Source organism: Puma concolor, chromosome C2 (assembly GCF_028749965.1).
Source record: "Puma concolor isolate L17-30 chromosome C2, mPumCon1.1.hap2, whole genome shotgun sequence".
NCBI classification, from domain to species: Eukaryota; Metazoa; Chordata; class Mammalia; order Carnivora; family Felidae; genus Puma; species Puma concolor.
Window position 1 is genome coordinate 44,788,801 of NC_141675.1, and position 15,925 is coordinate 44,804,725.

Here is a 15,925-nt window from a genome sequence, read left to right on the forward strand (position 1 = left end):
TGAGATCTCTTTGAGGATAGTGATGGTTTCTGATTCACCTTTTGAGTTCTGCATTGTGTCACACAGTTCCTTAATGTAGTTTTATTATGTGAACTCAAATACTTACTGAGTTCAACTTTTTTTACTCTTTTTTTTTTTTTTAACAGAGAAGCTTTATTTTTTTTTTTAATGTTTATTTATTTATTGAGGAGGGAGGGGCAGAGAGAGAGGGAGAGAGAGAGAATCCCAAGGAGGCTCCACGCTGCCAGTGCAGAACCCGATGCAGGGCTCAAACCCATGCATGAACAGGGAGATCATAACCTGAACCGAAGTCAGATGCTCAACCGACTGAGCCACCCAGGCGCCCCCTTTTTTACTCTTTATTATGGCTCCTGAGACCTCTTTTCTGTGTGTCCTATCATGTTGTATCTTTGCTCACAAATATATATTTTGCAGAGAAACAAGCTAATACATGTAATTTCAATGACTGTGTGCATTAATTGGCTTTAAAAAGAAAGCCAAACTTGTTTTTTTATTAGAAGAGAACAGCTTTTGATATGAATGTTATATTTCTTAAATTGTATCTCTGGGAACAGTTGTTCTTGGATGTGTGCAAGAAACATTTCTCCTCAGTTACTTGGTTAGCTTTTGGGGAACAGTTAAAATGGTCATTAAAGCATCAAATAAACTAATAGTAACCCCAGCCAACTCTACTTTTGTTTAAGTGAAATCTACATGAAGTCTTGCCTGCTATGGTAATATAATGAATGAATAATAGATTAATATATAAGTAGCAAATAAGAAATAAGATTTAGAAACTAATAATCTTTCTTAAGAGTATTTTTCTTTCCCCTTGAAACAGCAGCAGTATCTATGGGGAAGAAGCTTTAAAGCTAGCATTTTCTCAATTTTAGCTAGGTAACAAAAACTGCTTAAAAATGGACACATAAACAAAAAAAAAAAAACCTTTCTTATTATTGACATTTTCTTGCAGGACTACAGAACATTCCTTGCAACAGTTTTGTTGGCTGGTTAATTTTCTTGCTGTATTCCTAATGTTAGAGCAGTACTACTGTGTGGGGTGAACTATTTATGCTATTTTAATTAGTTTCTTAAACTGTCTCTGCTTGGGGTACTAAGATGGCTCAGACTCTTGAGTTAGGTCAGGTCATGATCTCATGGTTCTTGGGATTGAACCCCTGCTTTAGGCTCTGTGCTGACAGCATGGTGTCTGCTTGGGATTCTCTCTCTGCCTCTCTGCTCTTCGTCTGCTCACGAGTGCGCATTCTCCCTCCCTCCCTCCCTCTCTCTGTCTCAAAATAAATAAATAAGCTTAAAAAAAAAGAGCTCTGCCTAATTTCCTCTCTTGTGTTTGTAATGTTATAATGTGGGCTATTAATTAGAGCGTATATTTTATACATTTACTCATTCAAGTAATGTTTAGTGAGTGCCTATTCTGTGAGGCTATTTTGCAGTTGCTATAGAGGCTGTAAAGATGAATAAAATATTGATTCCTCAAGGCAATCTTATCTCCTGAAGATTGGTTGGATTTTTTTTTTCAGTGGTAGGATAAAATTATTCTGATTAATCCACATGAGGAAAAATAATTTGTCCAAGTTTATCCCACTAGTAAGCAGCAGAGGTCAATTTCAATGCTCAAGGGCTGATGACTCTTGAGCCTGAGCATAGCAAGTCTCTAGGTATTAGCACTAGACATGTTTATTGCTTTGGATCTTTCTAGTATTTGAGCTTGTATCTCTGTTTTTTATTTGTTTCTCATTCATTTAGTGCCATTAACGAAGTCAAGATGTCTAAAGTCATTGATAATCAATTGTAAAACATGTTCTATTTCAAGAACATATTTGAGATCCATTACATATATACATAATCTAGTCCTAGACACATGGTACAGACTTGCTAATTTATGTTGAAGTTGAGTGACTGTGTGACAATGCACTCTCTTCCTCATATCATGATTGTTTTTCTGACCTGCAGGTTTTAAATGCACAGAGAGCAGGATACAAAGCAGCCATAGTTCACAATGTTGACTCTGATGACCTCATTAGCATGGGATCCAACGACAGTAAGTACAGGTATCACTTTTCTTCTCTCCTGTTTGACAGATCTTTTGAAACTAAAACTTAAGATTTTTTTCTTCACATTTTCTGTTTAAAAAGCAAATTTCTTTTCTATCAGAAAGGTAACTCTCATCTTAACCCTGTTGGGACAATTTTATTCATATTGAAGTGAACTTGACTTGTTTTTTTCCAAATAGTTGTTTCTTTTTCTTTTACCTTTGTGTTTCATTGTAGAAGATGTGTTGATATTTTGGCAAAAACCAAAGGAAAACCAAAGCTTTAAATAGAGATAAACATGCTGAGTTAAGGCTTCCATAGAAGAATTTTTGTGATTTATTTAGAGATTCACAATATTAAGTGGATATACTAAGTAGCTGCTACATTCTTATAAAATTTCAAAGCTACATACTTAAGCTTTCTTACACCAGTTGGTTATTAGTTTCTTAATATACAGTGACATGCCTATAGCTTTTTATTCAAAATAGGAATGTTTTCCCTTATTCTCGACTAAATATTATCTTGTAGGGAAAATGAGCCAATTTTAACCAAATAACTGGCTTTAATCTGAGATTTTTAAGCTGTATGCTTTCACTTAATTTGGTGAGAGTGATAAAATTATCTTTTGTTATGTTAATGACATGACTTTTGGACTCCACCTAAGGAAGGTGCCTGGTAGGCTGGAAAACCAACCATTTGATGAGAGAATTGGAGCTCTCAGTCCCATCTCTCTGACCTCTGGGGAGAGGCAAGGGACTGGAGGTTGAATAGATCTCCAGTGGCCAATGGTTTAATCAGTCATGTCTGTGTAATGAAGCCTCCATAAAACCCAAAACGACAGGGTTCAGAGAGCATCTAGGTTGGTAAACATGTGGAGATTTGGGGAGAGTTCCATGCCTGGAAGAGTGTACCCTTCTCACAAACCTTGCCCTATGCATTTCTTCCATGTGGCTCTTCCTGAATTACATTCTTTCATAATAAACTGCTATCTAGTAAGTAGATAATTTCTCTGGGCTCCATGAGGCACTCTAACAAATTCATTAGACCCAAGGAGGGGGTTGTCACTGGAACCTCTAATCGGTAGATCAAAAGCACAGATGATAATCTGGACTTACAACTGGTGTCTGAATGGGTGGGGGCTTTTTGTGAGACTAAATCTTTAACCTGTGGAATCAGATGCTATCTCCAGGTAGATAATGTCAGAATTGAGTTGAGTTGTTTGATGGTGTGGGGAAGAGCCCCCACATACACATTGGAAATTGGGTTCAAAACCCAAAACACACTGCCAACATTCATGATTAAGTATTTTATTTTTGTTTTTCTTCTAGCACATAACCATAATACCTCTGGCTACTAAGTGCCATTGAGTCTCATATGCAAGAAAGAGCTTGGAGCAAAGAGCAGACATAAAGCTATGGACTGATATCCTACGTTGGAATATCTTTAAGACTTTAAATAATTAGATCCTTAATAGGAAGTATTTTGGAGTCCTTGACTAAAAAATATTTTTATAGCTTAAGATAGTATTTGTTGTTATTGTTTGAGTAGAACCCTCTTCCTTCTTACCCCTGGTAATCTGAGGCAAAAGCTACAATTTCTAGAAAGTAAAACTTGGTGGGGCATGTGGGTAGCTCAGTCAGTTGAGCGTCCAACTTCGGCTCAGGTTAGGATCTCATGGTTCATGAGTTTGAGCCTTGCGTTGGGCTCTGTGCTGATAGCTCAGAGCCTGGAGCCTACTTCGGATTCTGTGTCTACCTCTCTCCCTGTGCCTCCACTACTAATGCTCTGTCAATCTCTGTCTCAAAAATAAGTAAACATTAGGAAAAAAAGTAAAACTTGGTATATATTTTGGTATTTCCATATATATTTAAAATTATTATTTAATATCCTAGCTGATTAAATCATTATAATGCATGAAGAACTCTTAAGAGGTTCTAGCATTTCACAAAACATTTGATAGTCACTGCTTGAGAATTAAAGGAATTGATGAAGGTATTTTACTTACCAAATAAACTGTTGGCACTGCAGATTTGACATAACTTTCTTCTCCTTAAACAAAACAAAACAAAACAAAAAACAAAAACCAGGTCAGTAGCTTTTGTTACCTGTATATTTTGCTAGCAAAATGTAAAGCATAAATACTCCAGAAATAGGTATGAATTTAAATTCACATCATGAAGCTTCCATTTGTATTAGCTGTATAGCTTTGAGCAAGGGACTTACTCTTTGTGTGTTTTGCTAAAGTCCTGAGCCTAGTGTTCATGAGTCCTGAAGACCTGCTTAAGGTCTTGTTTGGGTTAAACAGATTAATATTTGTAAACTATTTAGTCTTTTTACAGGTTTTCTTTTTTTTTTTATTAATTTTTTAAAAATATTTATTTATTTTTGAGAAAGAGACATTGTGAGACAGGGAGGGGCAGAGAAAGAGAGAGAGGGAGACACAGAATCCAAAACAGGCTCCAAGCTCTGAGCTGTCAGCACAGAGGCCGTCGCGGGGCTCCAACTCAGGAACTGTGAGATCATGACCTGAGCCGAAGTTGGATGCTTAACTGATAACACCTGTTTTTCCCTTTGTACTACCGTAAACTTTTTTGTGGTAATCATGCCAGTTCCTAAGGAAAAATGTGCTAAATGTTAAAAGTAGCACATAACCAAGTAATCTTGCTGTTGCCATGGAAATGTTCCACCTGAGCTATTATATATCAAAGATTGGTCAGAATTTTGGTTCTTGACTTTATTGCTTGAATTTATTTTGCTCCATCCTTGGGAATGTGTGTTTTGGACATTTCATATATCCAAAAACAAATGTTGTAAAAAAGACCTTTACCACTTTCATCTTTGCTATTACTTAGTAGAGGAAAGGAAAGCACGGATTCATTAAAAAGGACATATATCAGTTGGTTAAGCATCCAGCTTGGGCTCAGGTCACGATCTTGTGGTTCATGGGTTTGAGCCCCACATCGGGTTCTGTGCTGACTGACAGTTCAGAGCCTGGAGCCTGCTTCGGATTCCGTGTCTCCCTCTCTCTTTCTGCCCCTCCCCAACTTGTGCTCTGTCTCTCAAAAATAAATAAATGTTACCAAAAAAAAGAGGATATGTATCTGTCCCCCCTTTTAAAGGCTTAGTCTGGGGGCGCCTGGGTGGCGCAGTCGGTTAAGCGTCCGACTTCAGCCAGGTCGCGATCTCGCGGTCCGTGAGTTCGGGCCCCGCGTCGGGCTCTGGGCTGATGGCTCGGAGCCTGGAGCCTGTTTCCGATTCTGTGTCTCCCTCTCTCTCTGCCCCTCGCCCGTTCATGCTCTGTCTCTCTCTGTCCCAAAAATAAATAAACGTTGAAAAAAAAAAAATTTTAAAGGCTTAGTCTGTAGCCACAAAGAATATTGCACATGTTCTCCTAAGAGCAGACATTCTAGTATCTAAAAACAAAAGGAAGTTTTAAAAGCCCCTTGATACAGACATTTCACACAAAGAATTTGTTTTTATTTCAGCTAGAACATAGGATGGGTTCGCTCAGTGGAGCCAATACATTTGTCACTGTTAGGAGGAGGCAGAATGTGATGGGGAAAACACCCAATCACAGAAGCGGGATTTATTCTTCTAGGTTAGTTGATACGTGAACTAGCCTGTGCCTTTGGGAAAGTTAACTTAACCTTTTAAGCCCTTTACTTTCCTCTGTAAAAGTGTGAATAATTTTAATTCTTATTTGACCTGACAAGGTAGTGAAGATCATATAAAAGCAGGCGTATGAGAAAACCCATGCCATGGCAGAGTTGCAAGAGCCTAGGTTAGGAGGTAGAGCCCCAAGTTTGAGTCTTGGGTATGAAAATTCCTAATTATTTTACCAGGGCAAGTTATCAATATGTCCGAGTTTGTTTCTTCTCCTCTTTTCCTTACTGTCTTCCTTCAACAAGTAGTTTTTGACAGTGTACTCCTCAGGTATTGTTTTAGGCACTGTGACTACAGCAGGGAATAATTCAGTTGAAGGCTCTGCTCTCATATCTTTCATTGATGTAGCAGAATGCAGCATTTAACAGTGTGGCTTCTGGGTACTGCCTGCCAGGGTTTGAATTGCAGCTGGACTGCCTTCTAGCTATGCAATCTTGTGTATGTTACTTTACATCTCTGTCCCTCACTTCTTTGATCTGTAAAATGGGAATGATAACAGTACTTCACTCATTGGGTTGTTGTTGAAGATTGAATGAATTCAGATGTATAAACCATCTAGAAGACTCCTGCTTTTTAGCAATCATGTAGTGGTTACTTAGCTATTACCTAATAATTATATTATTGTATATTCATTATAAATTATATAATAGCAGCAAAATAATAATCCTTTAATGGTTATTCAGCTGTTATCATTACTGCTGTTGTTACATTCTAGGGTGGGAGAGAGGAAATGAACACAAAATCAAAGAGATATGCTGCATGTCAAGTAGTGATAAGTGCTTTAAAGAAAATCCTCTCAGGCTGAAGGGATGTAGCACGGCAAGGACTAGAGGAGAGTGGCCGTTTTAGATAGGGTGGTCAGAGAAGGCTTCTATGAGGCTTTGACATTTGAATTAGGTCTACCGTGAGAGGCTGAGCCATGCAGATTTCTGGAGCAGTGTTCCAAGGAAAGGGAACAGCAAGAAAATGCAAAGCTTCAAAGATAAAGCATCTTTGGTGTTTTCAAGATGTGGCAGAAAGCCACCTTGGCTGGAGTAGAGTGAACAAGGCAGAGAGAGTGGCAGAGGATGAGGTTAGAGAGGGGGTATTTATAGAACTTCGGAATTTGTTCTGTGTACCTTTTAAACAGAGGTTTGAAGTGATCTTTTACTTCATAAGGAATTTAAAAAATTATTTATGTGTGTATGTGTGTTTACTTGTATTAGAGAGAGAGTCAGGGGAGAGAGACCGAGACAGAGACAGAGACAGTGCATGAGCAGGGGAGGGGCACAGAAAGACACAGAATCTGAAGCAGACTCCAGACTGAGTTGTCAGCACAGAGCCTGATGCAGGCTCACCAGCTACCAGCCCTGAGATCATGAGGTAAGCCTAAGTCGGACACTGAGCCATTCAGCCCCTGATCTTTTATTTTAAAAGGATCACTTTGGATCTCTTTGGAGAACAGATTGAAGGTGAAAGATGGGCAGGAGTGCCTAGGAAGAGACCAGTCAGAATGTTGCCAGAGGTGATGGTGATCTGGAGTATTAGAAGTGACTGATAAGAGGTGATAGAATTATGGATATATTTTGAAGTTGATAGGATTTGATAGAAGGAATAAGGAAAGGGAGGAGTCAAGAATGATTCCAAGATGCTCAGCCTGAGAAACTAGGTGAATACCAAATGTTGTTTACCCAGATGAAAAGGACTAGGTAGGAGTAGAGCTGATTGAAAGGAAAGAGACTTTGAGAGTTCTGTTTGAGAAACATTGTTTGAAACACCTATTAGCTAATCAAGTGGAGATATTGAACAGGCAATTGGATATATGAATCTGGAGAGGTTGGGGCCGGCCATTTAAATTATCATTTGTCTATGATACCATGATAATACTATCTGCAACGTATACTTCAGGATTGTTTTGTGGATTATAATTAAAATTTAGTGTTTTTAAAAGTATTTTGTGAACTAGAACATGTTTGGTTTTGTTTTCTGTAGATGAGTAATGTTGCAAAGTCTCCAAGATGGCTATTCATATTTGCATACATTTCCCCTCTTCTTCCGACTAAAAGGAGGAACTTTTTACATCTCTTTAGATATGATAACTCAAAGAAGTTATATCACTTCTAATAATTATTGACATGACAGGATATCTGAGGTGTATCATTGAGTGAAAAAGAGCTTATACTTTTTTCCATTATTATATGATCCCATTGATACAAAAAAATAAAATTTTTATTGATCCCACTGATATAAAAATAGTGATTAAATATTCCTTTATCAACCATTTAGGTTCCTACCCTCCTGGGGCTTATATGGATATGTGTATGTGAAAGAGAGAGAGAGAGAGAGAGAGAGAATGGGAATGTGTGGAGTGAATGACTATATTTGCATAAAACAATAATCTAGGAGTGAAAAATGTACTTGTTGAAACTTATAGAACTGTTTATTACTTCAAATAGAACCTTTGTCTTCAGGTGGGAAGGATTATAGTTGGTTTTGGTTTTCTTCTGGTGTCCTCCCCCCCCTTTTGAAAATAAATAACAAATGTGTGTGTGTGTTTTTTAAAGGAAATGTAGAACAAAGTTATTGTGAAAATGTAATGGAAACAAATGGACTTTCTCTAAAGCCATATTTGTTAAATTAACTCACAGCTAAAAATAAGACTTCTTTTTCTATTGTAACTTTAAGAGGATCTTCCTGAGTAATGGGTAATTTTTCAAACTTCTCTTCCGTTGGCATTTGATTTTGGTTTTGCAATATAGGTATGAGTCCAGTTTGTTAAGACACCAAACAAAACAAAGCTTTCCAATGAACTCCAGGCTTAGGAGGAAGTAGAAATTTACCCAGCTTTCCTATTTTATGCCCTTTCTCAACTCCTGTCAGCCCTTCACTCTGGAAAGTCATAGATGTGTGGTGTCATTTTTGAGACTTTTGTAAAGTGGTCTTTTCTTACATTTTTTGGCCTATACCTCTCCTGGGAATGGGTATGTAAAAAAAGCTTTTTTACTTTTTCATTTAGGAATTAAGTTATTTGTGGAAACAAAACTTAAAATATTTTCTTCCTTTTCTAAGAGTTAATTGTGTCTAAAGAGGAATAAATTGAAAGGAAATATTAAAAATGATTATCCCAATCATCATGGGACTATTGAGGTAGTAGGTAATGTATGTATGCAGAATGTTAGCTTTTGTTATTGCAAATGTAACAGTATTTCTCAACCACTGAGATTGATGATGGTATAAATCTGCAATCAGGAAAATCAACCGATTTGAATTTATTGTAATTGTTTCCAGTTATGTTTGCTGCTATTATGAAGAAAGTAAAGTTGATTGTACACTGAGTATGGGCTTTTAAGAATAATTTTATTATTATTTTATACAGTTGATGTGCTAAAGAAAATTGACATTCCATCTGTCTTTATTGGGGAATCATCAGCTAATTCCCTGAAAGATGAATTCACATATGAAAAAGGGTAAGTAATGGATATGAAAAATAATCATGTAGCTTAAAATTCTCCTTTATATTAGGGTAGAACTATGTTAGTTATAACCAAGGTTGTGTTTTAAAATGAACTCTATTGTGCTAAATTAAGTTCTCTCTTAAGTCATAATGATTATAAGACTTTATTATAATAATTTCTCTGTGCATTATTACATATTGAAAATATGCTCACTCTAGAGAGCCTAAGGTACTCATGTTGCTAAAAAGATAAAACTTTCCCTTTTATCATTTAATCAAACCATTGGTATTTAGAAACAATGTGATTTATATTTATCATTAGACATTTGTATTTTATTAAAAAGAGATTTGCTATTTTATAAACACAGTCCAAAACAGTGTGTTATTGACTTGGTTTTTATAAAGGCATAAAGTTTGTTTTCAAGTTTAAAAGGTTTCATTTGGAATAAAACCTTCTGTATGGAATTTCTACCACAAATCACATTATGAGGGTAACACAACCTTTTTTTTTTTCCTTCCCAAATTCTTTTTTAATTTAATTTTTTATTTTTTTAAATTTACATCCAAATTAGTTAGCATACAGTGCAACAATGATTTCAGGAGTAGATCCTTAGTGCCCCTTACCCATTTAGCCCATCCCCCCTCCCACAGCCCCTCCCGTAACCCTCAGCTTGTTCTCCATATTTATGAGTCTCTTCAGTTTTGTCCCCCTCTCTGTTTTTATATTACTTTTGCTTCCCTTATGTTCATCTGTTTTGTCTCTTAACGTCCTCATATGAGTGAAGTCATATGATTTTTGTCTTTCTCGGACTGACTAATTTCAGTTTGCATAATACCCTCCAGTTCCATCCACGTAATTGCAAATGGCAAGATTTCATTCTTTTTGATTGCTGAGAAATATTCCATTGTATATATATACCACATCTTCCTTCTCCATTCATCTGTCGATGGACATTGGGCTCTTTCCATACTTTGGCTATTGTGGATAGTGCTGGTATAAACACTGGGGTGCACGTATCCCTTCGAAACCACACACCTGTATCCCTTGGATAAATGCCTAGTAGTGCAATTGCTGGGTTGTAGGGTGGTTCTATTTTTAATTTTTTGAGGAACCTCCATACTGTTTCCCAGAGTGGCTGCATCAGCTTGCATTTCCAGTAGCACAACCTTTTGAAACTAAGGCACAGGTATTTCATCTAATATAGAAAACATTGCAGTTAGCACTTCAGAGCTGCTTCTGTGGAACATATAATGGGCAGGAACAGGTTTTTGACGAAGAACAATAATAACAATATTAGTAATAAAAGCAGTAATGTTTATTGAGTACTTAGCAAGTGCCAGCACTCATGAAAGTAAGACTTTTACATTTGTTATCCATTTAATCTTTACAGCAACCCTCTAGAGGTTGTTATTATCTCTTATTCTCTACATTTTCCAAAAGAGAAAACTGGCAAAATAAAATCCAATCCTGATTATTTAGGTGGGAAAATCCACCAACATTTGAGTTAGAAAATACATAAAAAGAAGAGGGAAAGTTTTTCTATTGCTGTTTTTGGCATTTTCCCCATGCAGTTTTGATATTTAAAATATTGTTCACATATTATAGTCTCCGAACATCTATTTTAAGGTCAAGAACATAATTTTGGATGTTGTATTAAAAATAGTTATACAAGGCGTGCCTGGATGGCTTGGTCTGTTAAGCGTCCGACTTTGTTTCAGGTCATGACCTCATGGTTCATGAGTTCAAGTCCTGCAGTTCAAGTGCTACACTGTCAGTGCAGAGCCTGTTTGGGATTCTCTCTTTTTCCCTCTTTCTTTGCCCTTCCCCCACTCACTCTCTCCCAAAATAAGTAACTTTTAAAAAAAAGTTATGCAAGATGCTATTTTGTCAGCTGTGTTTGTTAAGTTAGTAGAGGGGAGAACTAATACTTTTACCTCAATATTGTCCCCTCATTTAGAAAAATTCCGTATACTTTAATATGTACTATAAAGTCTTTTTTAGTATTAATTATAAAATCATGACTTTTTAAATTAAAAAGTAATATATACATGCTAGTAAAGCATAGAAAAATTCAGAAATATAAAGCATCAAAATGAAAGTCCGATGATGCTATTCTCTAACAACAGCAGCTACTGTTTAAAAAGTGTTAAACTTTTCCCGTATTTGAATACTCACATTGTTACATGATGATGTGCTTATAAAATAGAACGTACAATACATAGTATTTTATTTTATTTTTTTAATTTTTTAATTTTTTTTTTTTTTTTGGGGGGGAGAGACAGAGACAGAATGTGAGTGGGTTGGGGCAGAGTGAGAGGGAGGCACAGAATCTGAAGCAGGCTCCAGGCTCCGAGCTGTCAGCACAGAGCCTGACGTGGGGCTTGAACCCACAAGCTGTGAGATCATGACCTGAGCTAAAGTCGGACGCTCAACCGACTGAGCCACCCAGGTGCCCCTACATAGTATTTTACAGCATGCTTTATTTACATAATATTTCGACCCTTCCATGGTATCATAAGTCCGCAGAATCCCTTAACTTAACTTGTGGGACAGATGTCTGTGGGGGATTTTTAGAAGTTAAGTACCGTTCCAAATAGAGTTTGAGGCAGCCTCCCATAATCAAACAAATTATATACATACATCTACAATGATTGCATGAGTATTTTATCAGCTCAGCTCATGTTGACTGTCAGATGAATTGCCAACATGATTTTTTTTTAAGTATTTATTTATCTTGAGAGAGAAAGAACATGAGCAAGGGAGGGGCGGAGAGAGTTGGACACTTAACTAACTGGGCCACTCAGACACCCCCAGGCAACATGATTTTTTAAAACTTTTTAGGTTTCAGAGTTGTGCAGAAGGGACTGTAAACAAGTACGTACACATCTCCCTTATCCATCTGTGAGCTGGCCTGTCAGTCTGCCTGCTCGCCTACCTGCCTACCCACCCACCCATTAATTTATTCTACTTTAAGAGAATTATTATTGAAGCATAGTTGACATACTGTTGTATGTTGTGTAACATACATAATGTTATAATAGTTTCAGGGGTACAACATAGTGATTCAATAATTCTGTTCATTGCTCACTGCTCAGCACGATAAGTGTAGTCCCCATTTGTGACTGTCCAGTGCTATTACAGTATTATTGACCATATTCCCTGTGCTGTACTTTATCTCTATGACTTGTTTTATAACTAGGAGTTTGTCGTCTTAATCCCCTTTGCCTCTTTCACCCATCCCCCTCCGTACCTCCCCTCTGGCAAATAGTTTCTGTATTTAAGAATCTGTGTTTTTGTTTTGTTTTTTAGATTCCACATATAAGTGAAACATTTTGGTATTTGTCTTTCTTTGTCTGACTTCACTTAGCATAATACCCTCTAGGTCCATCCATGTTGTTACATGGCAAGATTTTATTCTTTTTTAATAGTTGAGTAACATTCCATTGTGTGTGTGTATGTTTGTGTGTTTCTGTGTATGTACACATACATACTACATATTTTTTATCCATTCACCTATTGATGGACACTTGGGCTGCTTCCATATCTTAGGGATTATAAATAATGCTGCAATAAGCATAGGGGTGCATGTTTCTTTTTGAATTAGTATTTTTGTTTTCTTTGGGTAAATATCCAGTAGTGGATCACTGGATCATATGGCATTTCTATTTTTCATTTTTTTTTTTTTTAACATTTATTCATCTTTGAGAGAGAGAGACAGAGCGTGAGTGGAGGAAGAGCAGAGAGAGGGAGACACAGAATCTGAAGCAGGCTCCAGGTTCCGAGCTGTCAGCACAGAGCCTGATGCGGGACCCGAACTCACTCACTGCGAGATCATGACCTGAGCTGAAGTCGGATGCTTAACCGACTGAGCCACTCAGGCATCCCTCTAGTTTTAATTTCTCAAGGAAACTCCATACTGTTTTCCACAGTCATTGTACCAATTTACATTCCCACCATCAGTGCATGGGAGTTCCCCTTTCTCCATATCCTTGCCAACACTTGTTATTTATTCTGTTTTTTATTATGAAAACTTCCAAGAGTATTTAAAAGTGGAGAGATGAGTATAATGAATCTGATTGTTCAGTTTCAAAGTTGTCAACCTTTGGTCAATTTTTTTTGACTATCCACCCTCCAACCCCACCCCTTCAATCTTTCTTCCCCACACCGAGATTCTTTTGAAGCAAGTTCCAGACATCCTGTCATCTCAACTGTAAACATCTCAGAATATATCACTAGAAGATATTTTTACATCTAAAAATATCAGGGCACCTGAGTGGCTCACTCAGTTGAGCATTCAGCTCTTGATTTTAGCTCAGATCATGATCCCAGGGTTGTGGGATTGAGCCCCTGCGTCTGGCTCTGTGCTGGGCATAGAGCCTGATTAAGATATTCTCATTCTCTCTCTCTCTCTCTCTCTCTCTCTCTCTCTCTCTCTCTCTCTCTCTCTCCCCCCCCCCTTCTGTTCCTCTCCCGCACTCACATGCTGTCCCCCCACCTCTCAAGAAAGAAAGAAATAAAAATATATTATCATTATTCTATTGTTTTTTTGAAAAAAGGTAAACATTAATATCAACACATATTTTAGTCTTAAGATTTTCCCAACTGTCAGATTTTCTTCTTCTTCTTTTTTTTTTTTAAAGTATTTGTTTGAGAGAGAATCCAAATAATGTCCATACATTGCAGTGGTTCTTATGTCTTAAGTTTCTTTTAATTTATTGGCTAAAATACTTGTATGAAGAGAGCGTGCACCTTCATACAAGTTATTTGATTACATACAAGTTATTTGATTAATTCATATCAATTATTTGATTACCCTGATACACAGTCTGTTTAAGAAAGCTGTAGGATAAAGGTGCCTGGCTGGCTCACTCGGTTAAGCGTCTTGACTCTTGATTTTTGCTCAGGTTGTGATCTCACAGTTTGTGGGATCCAGCCCCGCTGACAGTGCAGAGCCTGCTTGGGATTCTCTCTCTCCCTCTCTCTGTGCCCCTCCCCTGCATCCATGCATGCTCTGTCTCTCAAAATAAATAAACATTCAAAAATAAAATTTTTTTAAAAAAAGAGAAAGAAATCTAGGGTAAACAGTTCTTTGCCTTCATTTACTATTTTTCAAATGATTTGGTTCACTATCATCTTCCAAAGATGATTTTATATATATCTTCAAAGTATCATAATGAACTCATGAGTTAAAACTCATTTAGTATGCTTCAGTGCATTGCAGTTATGATCTTTATTGACATTCATTCACATTTTCCCATTTCAAACTTCTTGAAGTTTAATCCTAATTTCTTTGGATGTAAATCTGGGGCTTTGGATTGCTTCTTGTTTTCTGCACAACAGTTGTTCCAGGCCCATCTCATTCTTTTCCTCCCCCTGACTTGGAACCAGTCATTTTTTCAAGAAGCTCTGGTTCCTTTTAATTGAATACGGTATTTAGAGACTGAGGGGTGATCATTGCTCCTTGGTTTGTCATTATTTCTAGGGCTTTTTAGTGGACACAGCTAAGAAATATATATGCTTTTTGCTTTTTATTTTTTGGTTTTGGCTTTTGTTTTACAGGGTACGACTTTCAGGTAGAATAATATGTTTTTAAAGATACAATAAATCATGAGCACATATTGTTGTTTCCAACTTAAGTTCAGGACCGTACGTTTTTACTGTATTTTGCTGATCTTACATCTATATTTTATTTTTCTGTGCTCAGAGATACCAAATAATTATTTTTTTTTAATTGCACAATACACACACACAGACTCAGAACAATACCAACACTATTGCCTTTGTTTAAGTTCTTTAAGTTCTATCATAATAAGGATCTAAAATCAAATTACCATGTTTTAAAATCTGTGAAATAATTCTGTGTGCTGATGATAGCAGCTGGAAACACAGGTCTATTTGATTCATGTTGCTTTTAGATTTTAGGGACTGCTTTTTACTCCCATTGTGATTTTTATAATTATGTATAAACTTAAAGTCAAAATCAACAAAACACAATGTGTATTCAGAGAAGGTCAGCTTCTAAAGTGTCATCCACCCTGTCCATCTTGTTCCCATCCTTACCTTTGAAAGTAACAATTTTATTTATTTATTTTTAATATGTTATTTATTTATTTTGAGAGAGAATATGAGCATGGGAGGGGCAGAGAGAGAGAGAGAGAGAGAGAGAATGAAGGAATGAATGAATATCCCAAGCAGGCTCCACGCTCCAGGTTGTACCAGCAATATATGATGTCTCTTTCCCCACAGCCTCACCAACAAAGGATGTTGTCAGATTTTTCCATTTTTACCAGTTAGGTAAAAAATGGTTTCCTGTTGTAGATTTAGTATGTATTTTCTTTCCATGAGCAAACTGAGCATGTTTTCTTAGGCATAGGGCCTGTTGGCATGTCATTTTCTATGAACTGTTTAGCTCATTTTTCCTAGTAGCTTGCTGGCAATTTTCTTTTCTGTTTTTAGAAGCTCTTTATTTATTAGGTATGTTAACCATTTGTTTGTGATATATTACAAGTGTTTTTTAATACTTTGAAATTTTAATTTCATTTATGATGCTATTTTTTAAATGCAATCAGATATATTAATCTTTTCCAATGGGCTGCTGGTCTTAGGAAAATGTCCCCTGCTTCTGGGTCATAGAAGAATTGACCCACATTTATACTTTATGATTCCTCTTTTAACATTAAATCTCTGGCTTATTTGTAATTTATCCTATATAAACCTTGAGGAATGGAACCAGTTATATCTTTTGTCAAATAACCAGTTACTCCAGCACTACTC

The 15,925-nt window shown here is 36.7% G+C and overlaps 1 protein-coding gene across 6 annotated transcripts in view; it reads left to right on the forward strand.

Moving 5' to 3' along the window:
- RNF13 (ring finger protein 13) overlaps positions 1-15,925 on the forward strand; it is a 160,798-nt gene that overhangs the window by 90,821 nt on the left and 54,052 nt on the right. For 4 of the 6 annotated variants that reach the window (XM_086674518.1, XM_025913353.2, XM_086674520.1 and 1 more), the window contains 2 exons: positions 1,975-2,062; positions 9,073-9,163. In XM_086674518.1, the coding sequence (XP_086530644.1) occupies positions 1,975-2,062; positions 9,073-9,163 (179 nt within the window). Of the gene's footprint in view, positions 1-1,974; positions 2,073-9,072; positions 9,164-15,925 lie in introns of all 6 variants that reach the window. The other 2 variants (XM_086674521.1, XM_025913355.2) reach the window with 1 other exon arrangement.